The sequence below is a fragment of the Phocoena phocoena genome, chromosome 13 (assembly GCF_963924675.1).
Source record: "Phocoena phocoena chromosome 13, mPhoPho1.1, whole genome shotgun sequence".
Lineage (NCBI taxonomy): Eukaryota > Metazoa > Chordata > Mammalia > Artiodactyla > Phocoenidae > Phocoena > Phocoena phocoena.
This window is the reverse complement of record NC_089231.1, coordinates 87,362,663-87,385,099: the sequence shown is the minus strand read 5'-3', so window position 1 is coordinate 87,385,099 and position 22,437 is coordinate 87,362,663. Positions and strand designations below refer to the sequence as shown.

The following is a 22,437-nucleotide window of genomic DNA, read 5'->3' as shown; positions in this document are numbered from 1 at the left end:
TTGTATTCATTTTTTACCAGAAGTTCCTTTAGAGTCTAATAAAATTCTCTTAGAAATTAGCTGTAGCGCCTTGGATGCGGTTTTCATTCCAACTTGTGGGGTGTCACTGCCCTGTGGGTCATGTTCTCACTGACTTTTGATCCTGACCCCTTCCTGAGGGTTGGCTCATCGCTCACTGACTGCTTGTAGCAGGCATCCATCCATGTCCGCGGGAACAGTTAAGCCCAGTAGGAAGAAACCCCCCATGAGGGCAAAGAGTGTTCACTGCTGTATCTACACCAGGGAGCAGTGCCTGCCTCAACTACTGCAAGAAATACTGGCGAAAGCTATGGAAGCAACCTGAGTGACCACCCACAGGTGAATGGATAAAGAAGATGTGGTACATGTATACGACGGAATACTACTCAGCCATAAGAAAGGATGAAATTTTGTCATTTGCAGCTACATGGATGGACTTGGAGGGCATTATGCTAAATGAAATAAGTCACACAAAGACAAATACTGTACGATATCACTTATACGTGGACTCTAAAAAATACAACAACCTAGTGCATGTAACAAAAAGAAGCAGACTCACAGATAAAGAGAACAAACGAGTGGGTACCAGTGGGGAGAGGGAAGGGGGAGGGGCAATATAGGGGTAGGAGATGAAGAGGTGCGAACTACTAGGTATGAGATAAGCTACGAGGATGTATTGTACAGCACAGGGAATATAGGCAATATTTTATAATAACTATAAGTGGAGGATAACCTTTAAAAATTGTGAATCACTCTACTGTACACCTATAACTTACATAATATTGTACATCAACTATGCTTCAATGGGGAAAAAAAAGAAATACTGGCTGAATGAATGGATGAATGGTTAGATAGATAACATGAAAAGATAACATGAACAAACCCCACTGGGAAACAGGGAGTGCTTCTAGGGATTCAGTTCTCTATATAAAATGAGAACCGTCTCATAACCAGACATTCAGAGGGTGACGCTCTTCAACCTCCCTCCCTGGTTCTAATATTTGCCTGTGCCCGTGACTTAATGGGCAGGGCTGTAAATACACAACCGAATATGCCAGACCTGTGGGGAGTCTTTGCAGATAATTTTTTTTTTTTATGTTGGGGGTAGGAGTTTATTAATTAATTTATTTATTTTTGCTGTGTTGGGTCTTCATTTTTGTGCGAGGGCTTTCTCTAGTTGTGGCAAGCGGGGGCCACTCTTCATCGCCGTGTGCGGGCCTCTCACTATCGCAGCCTCTCTTGTTGTGGAGCACAGGCTCCAGACGCGCAGGCTCAGTAGTTGTGGCTCACGGGCCCAGTTGCTCCGCGGCATGTGGGATCTTCCCAGACCAGGGCTCGAACCCGTGTCTCCTGCATTAGCAGGCAGATTCTCAACCACTGCGCCACCAGGGAAGCCCTTTGCAGATAATTTTGACCATGGAAAATTTTTGTTCGAAACACTGAACCGAAACACTATGCATGTTGCAACTGCATGACATCTTGTGTGTGTGTGTGTTTAATATATATAAATTTATTTTTATAAATTAAAATGTATTTATTTATTTATTTGGCTGCACCACGCGGCATGCAGGATCTTAGTTCCCAGCCAGAGCTGGAACGCGGGCCACAGCAGTGAAAGCGCAGAGTCCTAACCACCGGACCGCCAGGGAAGTCCCAACATCTTGTTTTTCAATGCAAATTCTTGCTTTGTTTCAGTCAAACTCTGGCTCATGGATCATTTCAGAAACGATTTCTACAGTATTTCCCAAGACCTTCCGACACGAGCAGTGCTGTGCTTACTCATTCAGGGTAACCAGAATAACACCCGGTGCAAAGACCAGAATTATGTAGATGGAGTCAGTACACTTCATTTTATTGTGTATTCCAGGGCTGTGTTTCGCCTAACACAGAGAAACATTGTAGGAGATTTAGATGGGAGCCTGCGTACTCTTAGACTCTTGAATTTTTAATTGAGGAGCTGCAGGGGTTGGGATAATAATGGATACATGGCCCTGGCTGAGGGCTTGTATACAAATGGGATCTTGGGGAGAAAGAGATGGGCTGTGTTGGGATGGCCTTCAAGGCTTAATGAAAACCTTGTGGAAGGCACTTTTCTTGGCATTAAAAGGTTTTCAGTGATTAGTAAAAGGTAGAATGGCTGTAACGACTACAGAATCTAAAACCAGTTTTTCACAGTGGCTACTGACTGCAAGCTGCTCCAAACAGGCATTCTCCCCTTCTCTCTCTCTTTTCTTTTTTTTTTTTTTTGTACTTTAAATATTTCACTCCAATCTCATCTTGTTTGCATGGTTCCATAACAGAAGTCAGATATAATCCTTATACTTTTTCCTCTTTAAGTGAAGTAGGTTTTGTTACCTCTGACTTCTTTCAGGAATTTTCTTTATCTTTGACCTTCTGTAGTTTGAATATGATAACCCTAGGGGTATACTTTTCTGGCATTTACCCTGCTTGGTGATCTCTGAGTTTCCTGAATCTGTGGTTTGGTGTCTGACATTGGTCTTGAGAACTCTCAGTCATTATTGTTTTCAAATATTTCTTCTGCTTCCTTCTCTCTTTCTTTTCCTTCTGGTGTTCTCATTATGCACACTATACTTTTTGAAACTGTCCCATAGTTCTAGGATGGTCTGCTTTGGTCTTTCGTCCCCTTCTCTTTTATTAATAGACCCTTGTTTTTAAACTAGGCACATGGCTGCTGAGAGAAGAGCCTGCAGTCTAAGCTTCCCTTGCAACTGGGTGTGGGCATGGTATGTACTCAGAAACAGGAATTGTCCTGAAAGGGAGGAATTAAATCTTTGCTCCCGCCTTGCATCTTCCTTCAGTCTGGAATTCAGGCATGGTGGTGGAGCTTGGGCAGCCACCTGACACCATGAGGTAGAGATGGCCACATACTGAGGATGGAGGGGTCTGAGTCCCTGACCCCGGGAAACACCATCTGTGCTTTGTTTATCTCTTTACGTGACAGAAGAAGAAGATGTATTCATCTTCTGCTTCAGCCACCGTTGTTCTGGATTTTCTGTCAGCCGTACCCAAGTGTTCATCCTAATTAATACCCTCGCATCCAGTGTCGAGTTGACCCCTCTTAATGACTGTTCCACATTCAAAGTGTTTAAATGCCAACACAATGTAAATCAAGTAAAAAGTAACAATCGCAAACCTTGCAGAAAATGCAGGATTTCCCTGAAATTGATGAAAAGGATTTTGGAGAATTACTTGAAACCCAGGCAAATGAGGCTCTGACAGGACGGAACCAGATAACGAGTGACCGTAAGTAAGCATGATGACAGGGCAGACGCTGCCAAAGAAAACTTCAACATCAAAGGAAGAAGAGAAGCTCTGGGGAATACTGATGAAATCCCCGTGGATGGTTTTGTTTACTTGTCGGTGCGAAGTATTTCTTGGCCCTGCGCTTCGAGTTTCAATTCTACCTGCAGAAATAAATCTTAGTAAACGTGAGACCAATGTAACCTATCTTCTTAATGCTGGGATTCATTTCTGAATACAGAGTCACAATCCAACTTCTTCTTTGATGGTCCTTCTTTTCTATGAAATTCTGGTCCGTATTCAAGAGGGGGGTTTCCAGTCAGTAGCGGTGCATGGTGGCTGCACGTCAGATCAGGGAAGCTTTAGGTCTGGGTACCTCCGACCCCAAGACTCTGACGTAATTGGTCTGAGATGCAGCCCGAGCACTGGGCGTTTTAAAAGCCGAGGCTGGGAACTGCTGCTTTACTAAGTGGCCTCCCTGGTGAGGGTTGGCTCTGGGTGGGGAGGACTTCCTGTGTGTCATTCCACATCAGTCCCCTGACTCTCCAAGGGGGAGACTGGGTCAGAAAGGGGAAGGGAGGCTGGGGCATGGGGAGAGCCAAGTGAGAAAGGGAGGGAAGGAGGAAGAAGACAAGAGCTAGCTTTCAGCATCTCATGAGGGCTGCAGTAAACGAACTGCAAGGTCAAGTACCAGGCAGCTTCAAGGGAAGAGTTTACGCAGCTGTGCTAACTATTGTTACCGAGGATGACACCGAAGTGCAATGAACCCTTGAAGCCACAATGCCTGCTGAGGGTGCAAACGATTCCCACATCCCATCCGTAACTGATGGTGAGACCAGCTAGCAGCACATTCTAGGTCTGCTGGCTGCGCCAGGCATCAGGCTGGACCGCCTGTTCCCATGTGCACGGGGAGCCTGCTTTTGGAAACCTGAAGATACCCGATAAACCTTTCAGATCAAAACGATGCTGTTGTATTTAACTTCGCTGTGAGAGTGTGGGGAAAGCGTGAGGAGGGTTTTTCCGGCAGAAGCTGTAAGCCAGGTGTGAACACCGCCTCTTTGCCGGATGACACCGTGCTATATGAAATGCATCTTCCCTCCACGTGTGAAGGTTATAGTATCTTAGTTCTATCTGGAAATGGATTGTTGCAGTCCTCCACACCTGTACATCAGCAAATTGGAAACTATACACAAAATGTTTAAAGTTGACTTTAAAGTTGACTGAGTATGAAACTGAGAGCGTCTAGAACATTTATAGAAAAGCATGTTTTTTTTTTTACGTCTATACTTTGGTATTAAAATAGCAATTGCATTTTATTTATTTATTTTTTTGTGGTACGCGGGCCTCTCACTGTTGTGGCCTCTCCCGTTGAGGAACACAGGCTCCGGACGCGAAGGCTCAGCGGCCATGGCTCACGGGCCCAGCCGCTCCGCAGCATGTGGGATCCTCCTGGACCGGGGCACGAACCCGCGTCCCCTGCATCGGCAGACGGACTCTCAACCACCGCGCCACCAGGGAAGCCCAGCAATTGCACTTTAAACCCCTCTTAATGAGATGCTCCAGTGTATCTCTTTTTGAAGTGCGGGGACTAGAGGCTGTGGAGGGTCTGTTTCTGGCAGGACAAGGCTCACAAAAGAAACACACCGGGGCTCTTTCTCTAGAGCGGATGGTGACACTTTATTCATTTAAAACCAACACGCCCTTCCCCAAAGGGCATGCAGCACGTGTGAGTGTTTCTATAAAGACACGAATGAACGATGCTGAGGCTCACTGGAGCGAAGCACCTACCATGTCATTCAACCAGGACGAGAGCGGAGCTTCCCGACCACCAGCGTTTTACCAACAGCAGCATCAATGGCTGGTACCCGGGACAACACGCACGCGGCCTTTCCCTAGGCTGGCATCGCTGATTCCAGACTCAGACGGAGCTGTCCACCTGGAGTTTGGACTCTGTTTCTCCCTCCCTCTCTTCGCTATGGCCACAGGGGAGCCCCGATCCTAGTGACCCTCAGATGCCAAAAAAGGGGGGACTGTGAGGGGTATTGTTAGCAGGACAGCAAATCCTGGGTGCCAGGAGCATCTTCGGGTTCCAGGTAACTGCCTTTGGGAAGGGATCCTGTTCTGAGACTGAGGCGTAGAACGACTCAGGAAGGGACATGGTACAGAATCCATAAACGTGCTGTTCTTATCCCCAAGTCATTAGAGTTTAAGACGTTCGGTCTGAGGCTTACTCTTTTAAAAACAAGATGTAGGTTTGGTCGTTCACAAAAATAGGATGGCTGGAAAGAAAAGAGTCCAAGATGTCGTGACGTCTGAGGCAAAGATGATGTGGATCCCTCCTCCCCACTCCAGGGCCTGCAGGTATCGGTCCCTCCTCCCCACTCCAGGGCCTGCAGGTATCGGAGCAAACACTAAGGAAACGCTTCTTCTGACGGGCTCCGAGCCACCTTCGTCTCCTCCTTCTGGACCAGGTTGTTTCCTCACCTCACATGAGAAACGGAGCATTTCGCCCCCAGGTGCTGTCATGGAACGTCCATGAGAAAGCAGGGATTTCAGGATCCAACAGAGGCAAGTACCGCCACCAAGGAAAACAAGCACAGGGTTTGGGGAATGCAGCACCGGTGCAGCCAGGACGTCCTTACAGTGATGACGACACTTGGTTAAACTCGCCTCGTGATGGATAAGGTCAAGGGGACCCGAGTGCCGGTTCTGCGACGGGCTGGAGGCTGGTGACCAGATCGACACTCATCCTTGATGACCCCTGATGCTGGGTCCCTGATGCTGAACCCAAAGAGCCAGGCTCCAGTATTTTCCAGGCCATGGGCGATAATGGGCTTTGTTCCAACTGGTTTTCAACCCAAATTCAACCAGGAGGCGGGTGGAGCCTGTGGGGGGAGCAGGGTTGGCCTGCTTCTTTAGAGCACTCCCCGCTCTTTCAGTTACGTGACTGATTAGGCCAACTCATGCACAGCACTGTTTCCAGCGCTTAGAGAAGGAAACCTGCAGAGCCTGGGGGCCCAGCCGCACATCTGTCAGGGCCCCAGATCGGCTTCAGGGTCTGTACCACATAATAATCACTGCCAGTAACCCTCTCAGCCAACACGTCTGATTTTTGCTTTTGCTCTTTGAACAGACGGTGATGGGTTACAGGTCATCAGAAGACAGGGGAGAGGGGCCTACCCTTCCCTGTGACGGCTTACAAATAAGCCCCTACTGTCCCTAGAAGTCCTACAGCAGCTAATCAAACTCTCTCCCTGATGCCCCTTAAAACCAGTTACCCCGCCCCAATTAGTACTGCACCTCCATGAGGACTGATCGGGAAACACATCTGGGCTGTTACCTGGAAGCACAGAGAGGTTCTGGATGAATCGCCTTATGACAAATAAATCTACGGTTCCAATGAACCCGGCTTGATTTCGACTGGATGGCCCCTCTGCCCAGAGCCCTGTCCCTGCGTGTCTGCCCAGGGCTGAGCATCTCACGGCACCAGGCACGCCCTTAGTCCTCACTGCTTCCCTCCAGCATCCTGACCAGGTGCCCATAGGTGTTTCTCTCCACCTGCCACGAATGGTACATTCTCACATACTCCCTTCCGTTGGCCACGATTTGTTTTTCTAACGCCGGATCGCCCCCCAGTCTCTTTGCCAGCAGAACAAACTCCTGCAAAGAAGGGGGTGGAGGAGAAAGAGAGGTAAGTAGCTGGTGGAGGGGGGTTGCAAACGCACCCCAAAGCCCGCGTCTGCCTTTGCTCCCGGTCCGTCCTTTGCCCGCCTACCGTATTCTGGAGAAAAGGGCCTTCCGGAAGGATGCGCGTTAATGCAAACATTGGGACTGAGTAAGAAATTACACACACACACGTGCGAGGGTGAACATCGTGGAAAAATACTGTAGTCATCGATTACGCTTCCCCATCTTTCTTCCCTAGATTGCTCAAAGCTACTGTTTCTCACAGTAACTGAGTCCTTACAGTGACTCCACAGTTAGAGCCACAGTTTCTTCCCTCCTTTGTATCAGCTGAGATATGAAGTCAGGTCTTACTCCAGAATCTGAGCTCCTCTATTCTAGACAACACTACCCCTGCCACGTTTGTTTTCCATTGTGCTGATCCTTTCATCTTTCCCGGGCACAGAGTGTGTCTTCAAATTGTGAACATCACCTGGTGGAGTGGACAGGGCCAGGCTTCCACTGGTTCAGATCTGGGTTCAAATCCTTCTTCGACACATAACTTAGCTGTGTGGCTTTGGGCAAGCTAGTTAACCTCTCTGAACCCTACAGTGATCATCTCCAAAGGGGCAGTGGACACTGGATGGGTAAGCCCCGCCCTGCCCCAGACTCCCCAGACTCCACTCCCAGGCTCCTTCACTCACTCCATGGGTGAAGGAGGGGAGAGGGGATTTAACCAGCCTGGATTTGCTACACTTTCCTTCTGTTGCTTCAGAGGGAGGAACTGTGCTGTGCTCTATGTTTACTGACGCTTGCAGACGCTGATGCAATGAAAAAGTGGCCACTTTCTAATATCAAAGCCCTTCATAATTGGAAAGAACTAGAATTCATTTGATTGCTAAAGAGTATTCAGAGCGGGGAGGGGAGCACGCATTATTTATTATATTTGCACATAAGTCAAAGCAGGGCTCACCAGCCAGGAGACCTGCATTTAAATTCACACCCTACCCTTCACGGGAGCGACGCTGGGTGCGTTCCGTCACCTCTCTGAGCCTCGGTCTCTTCATCTTTAAATGAGGAATAATTACAGTACCTGCTTTATAGCGTGTTGACAGGATTCAATGAGTTAACACAAAGAACTCAGGGCAGCGCCTGGCCCAGACTCAGCTATCGTTATTGTTGTGATTCCCAACCCGTGTAAATTCCAATCAGTCAACAGTGCCTAAGACTAATACACAGTGCTTCGCGCCATTTATGAGCAACGCCCACGTATTCTCACAATTATCGTTAATTAAATGTTGGATGATTTTTATAGCTAGCAATATAAAAAGCAATAATCACGATGGAGGGGAATTACATTTTTATGTAGTATATATACGCTTTATGGTAAATTGGTGTTCTTTTTCTAAGAAAAATGTAACATTTATTCCCATCTCATAGGAGAACAGCGTTCTTATTAAAATTATTCGAGAGGCTTATAGCTTTGGTACAGTATTTTATGATGCTGGTCATATCTTTGATTTATCTGATGCAGACACTTTGGCTAAAACCCAACCCCGCTTATGATTTCTATAGAATATATGACCGTTTTATAACGGAATCCTGAACGAGAGCTTCTAGGAATAGGATGTGATAAAGAGCACTTTTTTTTTTTTCCTCTCTGCATGGAAGACTGAACAAAGGACTCTGACTTAAACAACGCAACAGAGAGTTGGGTAAGGAGTGGGAAACATCTTGGCCGTTGGCATAAAACCGTGGCTGGGTGGCTGAAAGAAAAGAAAGAGAAGGAAAGAAAAATCTCACTCTTGAATTGTAATAGTCACTCCCTGAGGCCCTGGGATTATTTTCTTCTGGGCTAAAACAGCTCCTCGGCGACAACTAAGGCAGTACTCTGAACACACGCGTGCGGACAATGAGAAAAGCCCGTTGACACAGACTGTCATTTACTGTGTGCAAGATGGTGGCCGCAGTCCCCCATCCTTGCATGAACGTCTCTTTGAAATAGGGCTCACCCACTCCTCCAATAAAGGGGGAAGGAGGTCTGTTTCCCCATCTCCTGGATCTGGGCTGGCCCTGGAATTTGCTTTGACCAACAGAATAGGTCAGAAGTGATGTAGTTTGACTTCCAAACAAAGCTCCCAAAGGTCTAACAGCTCCTACTCTCGCCCTCTTGGAGCCTGAGGCCACCCCATAAAGGAGCCTGAGGTAGCCTGCTGGAGGATGAATGACCACTTGGACTGAGATGCCCAGCAACCACCCGTACCAGAGACCAGACACTCATCCAGTGGACCAAAGGACCATGTCATAAGAGCTGTAGCAAAACTTCCAGGAAACAAGTACAAATGCCAATTCATCATCATCCCAACCAAAACCCAAAAGGTTTTATACAACTGTCAGCTGCAGAACACGCCAGAACACCCATCAGATCTGATCACCAAGTCTTGACCGGGGGAGGGGAGGATTCATCATTTATGTGATTTAATGATCTATTCTTGAAAATTACTCATGATAATAAGTTATGAGGCCTTAAAGGGTACACACACGAAAACAAAAGAAAACAGAAACCAAGTATTGGGATTCCACATCTTAAGAGAGTTTAAAAACAGACGTAGGCACTGCCCTAGATCAGAGTTGGAAGCTCAAGTGCCCAACGGCTCCCGGCTGGGAAGGCCCGCAGTGCCGAACCCCGGCTGCCTCAGTGAGTAGGGGCCTCCACTTGTTCCCACGTTTGCTGTGTTTTTCAAGAGAAGTCGAAATTTGGCATATTTATGTAAAAGCACTCCATGCTAAATACCAACAACTAATTCAAAATTTTAAGTAAACAGCAAACTAAACAAAACATTTGTGCAGACCAGACCCACCCCAGGACCACAGGTATGCAAACAACTGGCTTAAGTTACAGATTTCTAAAGTTAAAAAAAAAAAAAAATCGGGCCTTCCCTGGTGGCGCAGTGGTTCAGAGTCCGCCTGCCGATGCAGGGGACGAGGGTTCGTGCCCCGGTCCGGGAGGATCCCACATGCCGCGGAGCGGCTGGGCCCATGAGCCATGGCCGCTGATCCTGCGCGTCCGGAGCCTGTGCTCCGCCACGGGAGAGGCCACAACAGTGAGAGGCCCGCGTACCACAAAAAAAAAAAAAAAAAAAAAAAAAAAATCATGTAAAACACCATGGTTTGTTTTCATAATTATTCAATTAGCAGTTGACTGTTTTCAGAGTTTTCTTCCTTACTGAGTAGTCCCTGCTGGTGGAGAAAACTCACTGAGAAATACGTCAGGCAGAGAGAGAGAGACAAATACTGTATGTTATCACTTATAGGTGGAATCTAAAAAATAGAACAAAAGAATGAATATAACAAAACAGAAAGAGACTTATGGCTACAGAGACCAAAGTAGCGGTTACCAGTGGGGAGAGGCGAGGAGGGAGGGGCAAGATAGGGGTATAAGTACAAGCAGGTACAAACTATTATGTATAAAATAAGTTACAAGGATATATTATACAGCACAGGAAATGCTGCCAATATTTTACAGTAATTTTAAATGGAGTATAATGTATAAAAATACTGAATCACTATGCTGTACATCTGAGACTAATATAATATTGTCCATCAACTATATTTCAATTAAAAATTTTTTTCTCACTAAATCCTTTTGACCTGCCTCGTCGCCCCGAGGTACCAGCCAGATGCAGGGCGTGAGAAGCAGTGTCAGTTTTACAGGATGGATATTTAGACCCCTGGTGGGATCCTTCTCATAACCATGTCAGCTGAAAGCCACGGGGCAGGGGGGAGCCCCTCAACGAGAAACAAACGTCTCATGCAGAGAGAACACGGGAGCTGGCAGACTGAACATGGCATGGTTTGAAAGAGTATTGCATTCCGACCACCTTCTGTAAGGGATACATACGTATTCTTCCAGGAGAAGCGAAAGTCAGTTGCATAAAGACTGGATTTCAGGCTCGGAAGATATGTTCAATTAGACAACCCCGAAGCTGCTTCTCCAGATGCTTCGAATACGACAGCTCACTGATGGGGGATGTTGACAAGGAGGTTTCTGAAGACTGACAGATGTGCTGTCGTTTCAATCGTGGATTGTGGTTTTCCTCGGAACCCTGGAGTTAATTAAGGTTTAGTCTGTGCCTCTGGTCCTCAAACTTCGCTTTAAGATTCTGATCGGGTAGGTCAGGGGCGAGGTCCAGGAATGGTGTCTTAGTCTGTCTGAGCTGCTATGACAAAATACCACAGACAGGGGGTGGCTTATAAACAGCAGACAGTTCTGGACGTTGGAAGTCCAAGATCAAGGCGCTGGAAGATTCGGCGTCTGGCGAGGACCTGCTTCCTGGTTCAGAGATGGTTGTCTTTTCACTATAATCCCACATGGCAGAAGAAACACGGGATCTTTGTGGGGTCCCTTTTATTAGAGCTCTAGTGCCATTCGTGAGGGTTCCACCTTCATGGCCTAATGGACTCTCGGAGGCCCCGCTTCCTAATACCATCACGGGAGAGGTTCGAATTTCAACACGTGAATTTGGGGGTGAGTGCGTGGAGGCACAAACATTCAGTCCATGACATATGCGTATTTTCTAACAGTTCCCCCCAAGGTGATTCTGGAGAGTCAGACTATGAAAAACACTAGTCTAAGACGGACAACTGTGCCTACCCTATTTTACACAAGTTATTTGGCCACAGAATAGATTCATCTTGGACTTCCCTGGTGGCGCAGCGGTTAAGAATCCGCCTGCCAATGCCTGGGACACGGGTTCGATCCCTGGTCCGGGAAGATCCCACATGCCGTGGAGCAACGAAGCCCGTGCACCGCAACTACTGAACCTGTGCTCTAGAGTCCACGAGCCACAACTACTGAGCCCATGAGCCACAACTACTGAGTCCGCCTGCCACAACTACTGAAGCCCACGTGCCTAGAGCCCGTGCTCCACGACAAGAGAATCCACTGCAATGGTGCCCGGGCACCGTGACGAAGAGCAGCCCCTGCTCACCGCAACTAGAGAAAGCCTGCACACAGCAACGAAGACCCAACGCAGCCAAAAATAAATAAATAAATAAATTTATATATAAGAAGAAGAATAGATTCATCTCATTGACAACTGTAAGTTGCGAGAATCACACTTCAAGATCCATCTAGAAGTGACATGCACGCATCTGTCTTGTTTTTCTTACACAAAACAGCATTCGCTGGTGTAGTGTTAAGCTTTACCCAAATGCCATCGTTCACAATGATGTATATGTACACGTGGCCACATAATAATTCCGTTAGCTGTTCTCTCGATGACTCCTGCCGTTGGGTAAAGTGGGGACCACTTGTAAGAATGTGCAAATAGCCTTGGAATTATTCAGCATAAACCTTCAGTCTATTTTTTTTTTTTTTTTGACCACGCCACACAGCTTGTGGGATTTTAGTTCCCTGACCAGGGAATCGAACCCAGGCCCTCGAGAGTGACAGCATGGAGTCCTAACCACTGGACCGTCAGGGAATTCCCAGTCTTTTTTTTTTAAATTGAATTATAGTTGATTTACAATGTTGTGTTAGTTTCAGGTGTACAGCAAAGTGATTCATATATATATATATTCTTTTCCATTGTGGCTTATTTCAAGATATTGAATATAGTTTCCTGTGTTATACAGCAAGACCTTGTTGTTTATCTATTTTGTACATAGTGGTGTGTACCTGTTAAGCCCAAGCTCCTAACTTACGCCCCCTCTTCCCCTCTGGTAACCATAAGTTTGTTTTCTATGTCTGTGAGTCTGTTTCTGTGCTGTAAGTAAGTTCCTTTGTGTCGTACCATAGATTCCACATATAAGTGACATCATATGATACATGTCTTTCTCTGTCTGGCTTACTTCACTTAGTATGATCATCTCTAGGTCCATCCATGTTGCTGCAAATGGCATTACTTCATTCTTTTTTATGGCTGAGTAATATTCCACTGTGTGTGTGTGTGTGAGTGTGTGTGTGTGTGTGTGTATACACACCACATCTTCTTTATCCATTCATCTGTTGATGGACATTTAGGCCGTTTCCATGTCCTGGCTACTGTAAATAGTGCTGCTATGAACACTGGGTGCACCTTTTCAAATTATCATTTTCTCTGGATATACGCCCAGGGGTGGGACTGCTGGATCGTATGGCAACTCTATTTTCAGTTTTTCAAGGAACCTCCATACTGTTCTCCATGGTCAGCCTATCTTTGAAACTTGCAGCAGCGATAACTGAGTTTGGGGAGGGCTGCTTGTTCCCATGACAACGTAATGGTTAGAGAGAGCGGCTGACTTTAAAATGAATATCAACAACAGCGTGAGAACCTTGGGCAGATGTGGGAGCAGAAGCCAACCTGGGTAGGTGCAGAAGCAACTTCCCGGTAGATCATCCCCATGCACACTGCACACCCGATGCAGAGCCAGAGAAGGTGGCAGGGGCTCGGGCCCCTGACCATGACCCGTGGCTGTCGAATGGTGGCAGCTGGGAGTCTGATCTGGCTCTTTCCCACCCGTCCCTTCCGAGACTGGCGGCTGCAGAGTCTGGCTATGCGTCCTGTTCACTCACACTGCAAGCTCAGGCCCTTTAACAGGACAATTCCTGAGCTCGCGTCTAACAAGCCCGCTCACAGCCAGGCCCCAAACCCAACGATACCCAGGAGTGGTGGGGCAGAGCCCTGGAGGCTCTGGCCTGTGATCTAGACCACTGTTCTCGGGTGGCCCGTGAGAGGTAGCGGTAGCGAACGACCGTGGACCACTTGGTGAGAAAGGGAACCGTCTTTCAATTCTCAGTCCCTGGCTGAGTCAAGCAGAAAGCCTCGATGAGGTGCCAACCTGTTCTCTACCTTCTCAAACGTGACACCTGGTCTCTGGCCAAGAGCCTCCCACAGGCGCCAGAACTGGTCAGAATTTATAACAACAGTCAACAGTTAGCAAGAGCTTATACCCAGGTAACAACCAGTCATGTTTCAGAATCCAGGATTTGGGGTTTTTAATAAAATGGTCTACGTTCCCTTTTAGTAACATATGCCCTCTAGGGGTCTAACGCAGCGCCCCATAAACAACACACCGGAACTTCCAAATCAAACTTAAGAATCGTCCCACCAAGCAGGATAAACAAAGCCACGAATAACTTCACATCAGCTCAGATATGAGTTTGCTGCCAACTGAGTTTTGGCACCCAACTTACTAAAAATAAAACTGTTTTTCAAGTGCTTTTTGGATGTTGGAATTGCAGAAAAGGGATGAGGACTCTGTGCTATCACTATGACTCTTTTCACAGAGACAGAAACAGGGGCACAGAGAGGTCCAGGAACCTGCCCGAGGCAGCACAGCAGTAAGTGGCAGAAATGGGAATTAAACTCAGACAGTGCAGCCCCAGAGTCCGGGTCCTTTTCCACCAGGCCTGGCTGCTTCATGGGAGGATGGAGCAAACCTACAAAGCTACCGCACAGATCCATGAGATTTGGGAACTACTGATTAAACTAAAAGCAAGGATAGTGAATATTCTCTGTGTCTCCCACTCTCTTGCTTCCCAGATTCCGACCGGAGCGTCATTTCAATACACGAGCTGGCAGAAAATCGCTCACGTCCCCCTGGCTGGTTCGGAGGCAGGGAAGAGGAGAATGTCAGGAAGGAGAGGGAAGAAAGTGAGGAAAGGCTTGGAAGAGAAGACGTGCACCCGGGAGATGGCTCTGGTGGGCACGCTGCCAGCGGCAGAAAGTCAGAGGGAAAGAGCAAAACCCAGAAGAAATGTGCGAGGAAATCTGCAATTAAGTCGTCCTGGTCGTACTCGGGGGGGATGGCAGGAGCATGACATCAACTGGCAGTGTCACCCAAGGAGTGCTGACGTCAGCGAGGCCGTGGGAAGAACCGTCCAGGGAGGGAGTCCGGGCAGAGCTCAGAGGCCGAGGCTGTCCTCTGCTACTTGGCAAAGAAAACAGGAAAGGAAAGCAGTTCAACTACACCTGGGTGGCATGCGGTGTAGATTCACATCAAACTAAAATAACCAAAGGTGTTTGGTTACTACCCAAGAAAGATGATCCCTTTAATGCCCTGGGGTAAGTACCTCGCCTGATAGTTGCGGAGCACCCATCTGTGCCAGGACCACCACGAGGGGCCACGTGAGTAAGCCAGCATGACCACCAACCTGGGGGGCATCATTCATTCGGGTGGGGAGGTCATGTATGATAAAAGCAAGGGCGCGCGTGTGAACTGCGGGGAGGGTTACGAAGGAACAGCACAGGGCGGGGGTGGGGGGGATGGAGAAGATGGGGGAGGGTGACCGGGAAAGCCTCTCAAGAAAGAGACAGTGAAGCCGAGGGGGAAGGATGCTCCCGGCGGCCCGGCTGCGGGAAGAACCAGGGGTGGGCAGGGAGCAGAGGAAGAGAGGCGTGAAGCCCCGGAAGCCGAGTCGGGAGGTGTCTTTTCTCTACGGCCACAGGAAGACACAGAGGGGTTTTGCAGCGGGGATGGATGGGACGGCATCTGCATCTTATAAAGGTCCCTTTGGCTGCTAGGAGGAGAGTGCGTGGGATGGAGCGGAGGAAGCTATTCTAAACGTCCGGACAAGACCCAGTAGTGCCTTGGAATGGGGGGAGGGTGTAAGGGTCTGGATACAGCAGTATTCTGGGGACAGAGCCCCTGAGAGGCGGGGACGGATGGAAGCAGCACGTAGATACAGAGCCCAGGACGGTGGTGCGGGGCTGCTCGTGTGTGTACACGCCGCACTGGCCGGGAGGCCGCGGGGAGGGGCCTGAGCTGGCTGCCGGGGTCCCGCGCCTTCTGCTACAGCATCACCCTGGCAGCTGCAGCCCCCGAGGATCCTGCACCGGCACCTGCACCTGAATTCTGCCAGTGCCAAGAAGTCACCATCATCTCCTTACTCTGAATTTCAGGATCAGCTGCAAACGCACCTACAGGGCTGATTCCTGGAGCGGGCTGGGCACCACGTTTGCTGTACCGACATCTTGTCACCAGGCCCCCCGGAAGAGGGACAAACTCACAGGGTGATGGGCAGGGCACCGGCCGGCAGCGCTGGGGCCGAGGGTCCCTTTGGTGTGGTCAGGCTGGGTCAGGCAGGCCGCTCTCCCGATCGCAAGCCCCCAAACTACAATTAGTTGGTTTTCTAAGCATCAAATTCTATTTCATGCCGCATAGATTGCAAAACACAGTTATTCCTCTTAAAGCGTGTTGAAGGGGTATTTTTACACGTGAACACATGTTTTGCATCATGGCGATTATGGATGGTCAGAGCCTTGAAACTGAATATATCTAATAAAGTAGCTAAACAGTCTCACTTTCAAAAAAAAAACAAAAAGCCCCCAAACCACAAGGTGCTTGTTCACACACAGAGCGGGTGTGCACAGCCGGCGGGTCTGAGAGTCGCACACGCAGCCTGTGAGACACGGGCGGCCAGCAGAGGTCAGGCCAGAAGGTCAGTTCCGAGATGCAGCTCCTGCCCTGTAAAGGCGGGTGGAGAGTCCACAAGCAGAGAAAAACGGTCCTCCCGTCCTCCTATTTTAAGAGAACGTCAGACTTTGCCTGCCGGCCGGGAGTGCAAAAGCCTGGACCAGAGCCGGGAAGGGCCCTGCGCTCCATCCCTCATTGGCTCCTGGCCTGGCCTGGCCTTTCCAGAGCGGCGAGCCTCACCTGGTGGCTCCATCCTCGTCCTTCTCACCTGGCCAAGCCCGACTCTGTGCAGCACTGCTCAGCGCTGTGCCCACCCGAGGCGTCCCTTTGCCCCCACCACCTCCAGCCCTCTGGGTCATTGTGACCCCAGGGACCAGCCACAGGCCGAGAAGCGAAGCAGGACTGGGCCTTAGAAAGAGGTCCGTTCTCCCCAAGAAGTCGGACAAAGTGGTGAGCAGAATCCTTTTAGAGGATGGTCCCATGGAAGAGTGTCCCCTCTCTGCCCAGGCAACAGAGGAGGGGAGGGAGGGAGAAAGAGAGAGATGGTGAGGGAGACAGAGACAGAGACAGAGACAGAGGGAGAGACACAGACACCGAGAGAGAGACACAGATAGAGGGCGAGAGAAAGAAATAGAGGGAAAGACAGAAACAAACGGAGATAAAGAAAGAAGGAAAGATGGAGATGGGAGAAAGAGACACAGAGAGGAGGAGAGACAGGCACAGAAAACTGGGCGAGAGCCAGAGACACAGGCAGAGCCAGAGACAGACAAAGAAGGAGAGAGAGATGCAAAGACAGAGAGAGGGAGAGTCAGAGAGTGAGAGACAGAGACAAAGGTAGAGACAGAGACATACAGAGATAGAGGGAAAAACAGAGACAGAGAAAGAAGGAAAGACAGAGACAGAGGGAGAGACAGCCACACGAGGAACCATGCAAACGCTCTCAGGGGTGGCCGAGCACCCATCAGGCTGAGACCTCGAGTCCCAGCCCTGTCATCTCCCGCTGAGCTTCGAAGGTAAATGCCTCACCCTCTCTGGGATCATCACAGTAACACCTGTGTGGGGTTCCCGTGAGGATTAGTAAGAGAAACAGGCAAGGTCCCTATAGTGGTGCCCGGCACACAGAGGAGGCCTGGCTGGGACCACCTGCCCCATCGCTCCCTCTCCGGGGAGCAGTGCTGCCCAGCACCCACTCTGAGCTCTGGAAATGTGGCCAGTGTGCCCGGGAACTGCATTTTAAATTATTCACTTGAATGGACTTAAACTGAAATTTTGACACTGGTGCTTGATTCAGGTATTACAAAGCTTTACAAGTATACTTGCAACAACCTGGACACGTGAATCTACTTTTTCAGCTGCAAATGGTATGGAGTCTCAATGCAAACCAAGTATTTCGATACAAATTTAATCTCCAGGCTGAGATGAGCTGGTGGGTAAAATACACGCAGGATTTCAGAGTCTCGAAAAAAAAAAATGTAAAGATCTCATTAAAAATTGTTTATATTGCACTGAAACCAACGGTCAGTTCTACGGGCAGGTGGGATGGGGAAAAACATTGTTTATATCGATTACATGTTGAGATGATGCAAGTTTGGATAGGTGAAGTTAAATAAAATATATTATTGATATGAATTTCATCTGTTTCTTTTTATTTTCTTTCAACGTGGCTATTAGAAAACTGTGCCTCCCCTACGTGGCTGGACGCACCCTTGATCCCTAACAAATACCAGCTATGCATCTGATCCCAGCTCTTCAAGCAGACGGTCCTTACCTAGGTCATTTGGTTCAGGTTCATGGCCGTCATCCCAGCATAATTATCAATAACACCCCTTTCACTCTCAAAGGTACCTGGTTTTTCACAATGAACAATATGGTCACCCTGTGGACAAATCCATGCAAAAAAAAAATGTTGGACTGACTTCCATTTTAGTTCACATAGAGTTTGCCCAGAGTTTCCTCTGGGCTTAAATGGAAATCCAACAAACACTGGTCGAGCCTGCATCTGTGCTTTTACATTTCAGAGGGACTGGTTGGGGGCTTACACATCACAGTTGTATTTAACATCTAAGAACTCTAAATGTTTGGTTAAAAAGTTAAAAATTGTTTTAAGTAAAAAATAAAAAGAAGAAAGAGAGAAATGATATTTTGCATGACGCTGGCCAGATTTCACAAGGAGAACGTCTCGCTGTACTGAGCTTAAGTCCACTGCTTAAACCTAAGAGCTCAGCAGACCGTACAGCTCCCGAGCGGCAGCAAACAACTTCACCCAGCGGCGCACCGTGAACGTGATTAACTCTGCGTCCACGCGGCTTTCCTCTGAGCCCAAGGACGGCACTCCACCCCACGTGCTTTCTGCTGTTCCCCGAAGACGGGCATCGTTATCTGCATCTTACGGATCAAGGAACGAGCACAGGAAGAAGAAACGTGTCCAGGATCGCTCAGATTTCGAGGGGGAAAACTCAAGACCCAAGCACAGCTCTGCCCAAACAAAAGTTTGGAGGCTGATGTGTCTCCAACACGCCTTGCTTCTTCCAAACGTTAAACTGTTCATGGACCATCAAAAGTCAAAGATTTAAAATGAAACAGTCTTAATAGAAGTGTAAATCCATGCTGATGGCAAAGAACAGACACCGGCACGTAACACACATGCGCTAAATGTTAGCTGTCGTCATCATCATTATTCCGAAAGTTATGACTTTTTTTATAGTTGCCTAAAAAACAAACAGAACCTCCCAGCGAAATTAGTTTGGGCCACACTTCAAAAGTCTGTCCTTGAGAGAGGAAATGGATCCACAGTTTCTATTAAATGTCAAATGGATTTTAATTTTGAAGCTATAGAATGTGGCCATAAAATAGCTCAGCTCTTTTCTTCTTAAAAAGAAAAAGAATGGGACTGTCGCAGTAACCAAAAAAAAAAAAAAAAAAAAAAAATCAACGTTTAGTAGGTTTGGAAAGCTTCACTTCAATTAAGGTTTTCCGGGGCTGAGGTGTATAAAAATAGAGATTATTTTGTTCCTACCACAGCTGAATACTTTTAATCATCGTTTTGTTGAAAATCCAAAGTATGATTTTTCTGCATTCGATATGTCTGTCTGTCTGTATCTATGTATCTATCTGTCTATGCATTTATCTACATTAACTTTATGAGGCTGACACCCTGGCATGGAAGTCCCTTCTCAATAAGTGATATGGAGCTTTGAATACGTATTTGAATGCACACTTGGAATAAACCTTGCAAACACTGGCGACAAACCAGTGGCTGCTTCCGTCTGCGCTCCTGAGCTAGACGACAGTAACCAAGGCCACTGACTTACGGAAAATGCATGTCTGCTCTGAAGCAACAGCTCCCACTCCGTGCTAGGTCGAGTCTGCTCGTGACTATAAAACAAAGTCACGTGTGACAGCCGCGTCGAGCACGCTTTTCAAAACGTGTTAAGAAAACGCAGCCTCCCCCCAGATGCTCCCCCCTAGAGCGTTCTGTTCTTTTGTAACATCCTTTGTAAAAGTAACATTAAAGCGCTGGGAACAAAATAAGCCCATGCCTTAACTGTATGAGTGCTGCGGAACTGTGTCTGGTAACTCACAGGAAGCCGGTAACGCAGAAATAACTTGGACGTGTCGGAGACAGGACAGTTATTTGCAAATATTGAAAGGAATGCCTTACAAGGAATGTGAAATGAAGTCGTTCTAGCACTGGACCCGATACAGCCATTTATAAGTGATGGCTATTCAGACACTCACTGACAAAATTACAGTGCTCTGAAACTGAGCTATAAGATAAACAGACATGGGGTTTGGGGAGATGAAAATAAAATCTCTTTGCCCACGGGGAGACAATAGTCTGTGACCCCCAGCTTGGCTGGCGTTGACGTTGGGAGATGCAGAACGTGGTAAAAAGCCATATGCCTTTGTCTGGGGGATCGGCAAGGAACCGCTGCATACTCTTCGTGTTTCAGCTTTTAGGGGCCGCTATTCAAAGGAAAGGCATTCGTGTTAGATGTGCCTTTTGTTAGACGGTAACTGATAAGCCCGGGCCTGCCCTTTGCTCTTTCAGTTGCTTCCCAGGTGAGCGGCTGCATCCACACAGCACCTGGTGATGCCCGACTCCCTGCAATCCCGCCCCTCCCCGAGGGAAGGGGAAGCGAAGTGGGATTAAATGTCTGCCATAGGAAAGGTGAAAAACGGCATTTTCAAATACTGGCGTTGACCCGAGCTTGTAAGTCTAAATCCCTTTATTTCTGTTATATAACATGTGCCTTCATAAAGATGATAGTGACAAGAACCTGATTTCTAAATCTAAAGACTTGAAGAGCAAAGGGTGGGCCTAAGATTCTTTTTTTGCTGCCACCGAACACGAGCCGTAGGCAGCAGCGATGGGCTCTCCTTTTGCTGATAACGGGGACCCAGAGCCCTGACCGCGTGCCGTGACCACCGCTCAGCCCTGTGTATCAACCCCTTCAGCCCACATCACACCTCTAAGAGCAAGAGTTATAATTAGCTCTTGTAATCGTACGGAGGCCAAGACACAGCTTGGAGACTCAGGCTCCACGCCCTGCACAGGGTCCCAAGGGCTTCAAGTATAGGCACATTCTTGGAACCTCAGACTCTGTGACCGGAACCCCTTCACACACGTCCTGGGAGGTCCTGGCACACAGGTGTGCCCCAGGTGACACTGGCTCCACCAGCTGGGCCCACTATCAGCTGCATTCACCTTTATTTTAATTTCAGATACACACGTGTATAAACACAACTACACTGCCTCTTCCGTACACTGCTTTGAAGGATTGCAAGGGACCAGATATATGGCAGTCTTCTGAACACCAGGAGATGTCCTGGAAGTGTAGGATGGCTATCTGAAGAGTGCCTGCTTCAGAAACCAGAAGTCTGTTTGGGAGTTTGGGGTTAGCACATGCAAACTATCGGGTTGGCCAAAAAGTAACATCTTACAGAAAAACCTGAACGAACTTCTTGGCCAACCCAATACTATCTGTAGGACGGACAGACAAACAAGTTCTACTGTAGCGCACAGGGAACTGCATTCAGTATCCTGTGATAAACCATCATGGAGAATATGAAAAAATACGTCCATAATGTATAACTGTCACCGTGCTGGGTAGCAGAAATTAACACAGTACTATAAATTTACTATACTTCAATAAAATAAAATAAAAAAAAAGAAACCAGAAACCCAAGCATATAAGAGGGGAAGGGACTGGCTCAAGGTCACAATGATCATCACCAGAGGCCTCAGAAATAGAACTCAAGTCTCGACTTTCTTGAAAGTCCCTAGGTTTCTTTTAGTGACACGTCCAGGCAGCTGCCCACGTGACAACGGTGAAACAGTGTTGCACACTCTCTCCTACTGATTATAAAGGGAACGCCAAGAGCTAATCACAAAGACGCAAATCACAGAATCTTGATCACCGCACACAGACGAAAGCTACTCAGACCAGGTGAACATGGGGAAATGACCCTCCTTTACCTGAGGGTCGGAAAACAGCAATCCTGTAACTCCGTGCTTCACCACTGCCGCGTTCCCAGGGATGTTCCTTGCCAACACAGGGACTTCCAAATCCATTGCCTGCAAGGACGAAAAGAACAAAGGAGAGGTGGGCGATCGCTCTAAGAGCTTCTGTGGCCAGATGAGCCAGTCTGTGGGAGAATAACTTCTTAGCTTAACTGGACCCCTTGCACCGCACAAAAAGTACCCCAAAAGCTTGCCGAAAATGATTTCCCAGTCCAAACCCCAGACTTTCCAACTACATACTGAATCTTAATGACTGACTGTATTTGCGAGTCTTGGGAAACTACATGCTGTAATGGTCTGTCTGACGTCGTTACTGCCACGTCACAAAGAAACCCTCTCTCTCCAACTTCTTCGGCGGCAGCGTGGAGTATACATTTTTAACTACCGTCGTTACCTTCCCTGATGAGTAATCTTCTCCCAGAGCCAGCCATACGAATGCCACCAGGACTGCACACGTCCCTTTGGCACGCGCACAGCAGTGAGGAGAAGCACGATTTATCATTCCGATTATCCACTAAGCAGCCTTTCCAGTCCCAAAGGGCTGGGATCAGCCAGGCTGGGGCACCCCATAG

The 22,437-nt window shown here is 48.0% G+C and overlaps 1 protein-coding gene across 2 annotated transcripts in view; it reads right to left on the bottom strand.

The window, feature by feature from the left end:
- Nucleotides 1-6,777: 6,777 nt before the first annotated feature.
- Nucleotides 6,778-22,437, bottom strand: part of GLT1D1 (glycosyltransferase 1 domain containing 1) — an 89,845-nt gene continuing 74,185 nt past the window's right edge. For both annotated transcript variants that reach the window (XM_065890064.1, XM_065890065.1), the window contains 2 exons: nt 21,821-21,919; nt 6,778-6,939 (listed from right to left, as the gene is read on the bottom strand). In XM_065890064.1, the coding sequence (XP_065746136.1) occupies nt 6,778-6,939; nt 21,821-21,919 (261 nt within the window). The remainder of the gene's footprint in view (nt 6,940-21,820; nt 21,920-22,437) is intronic.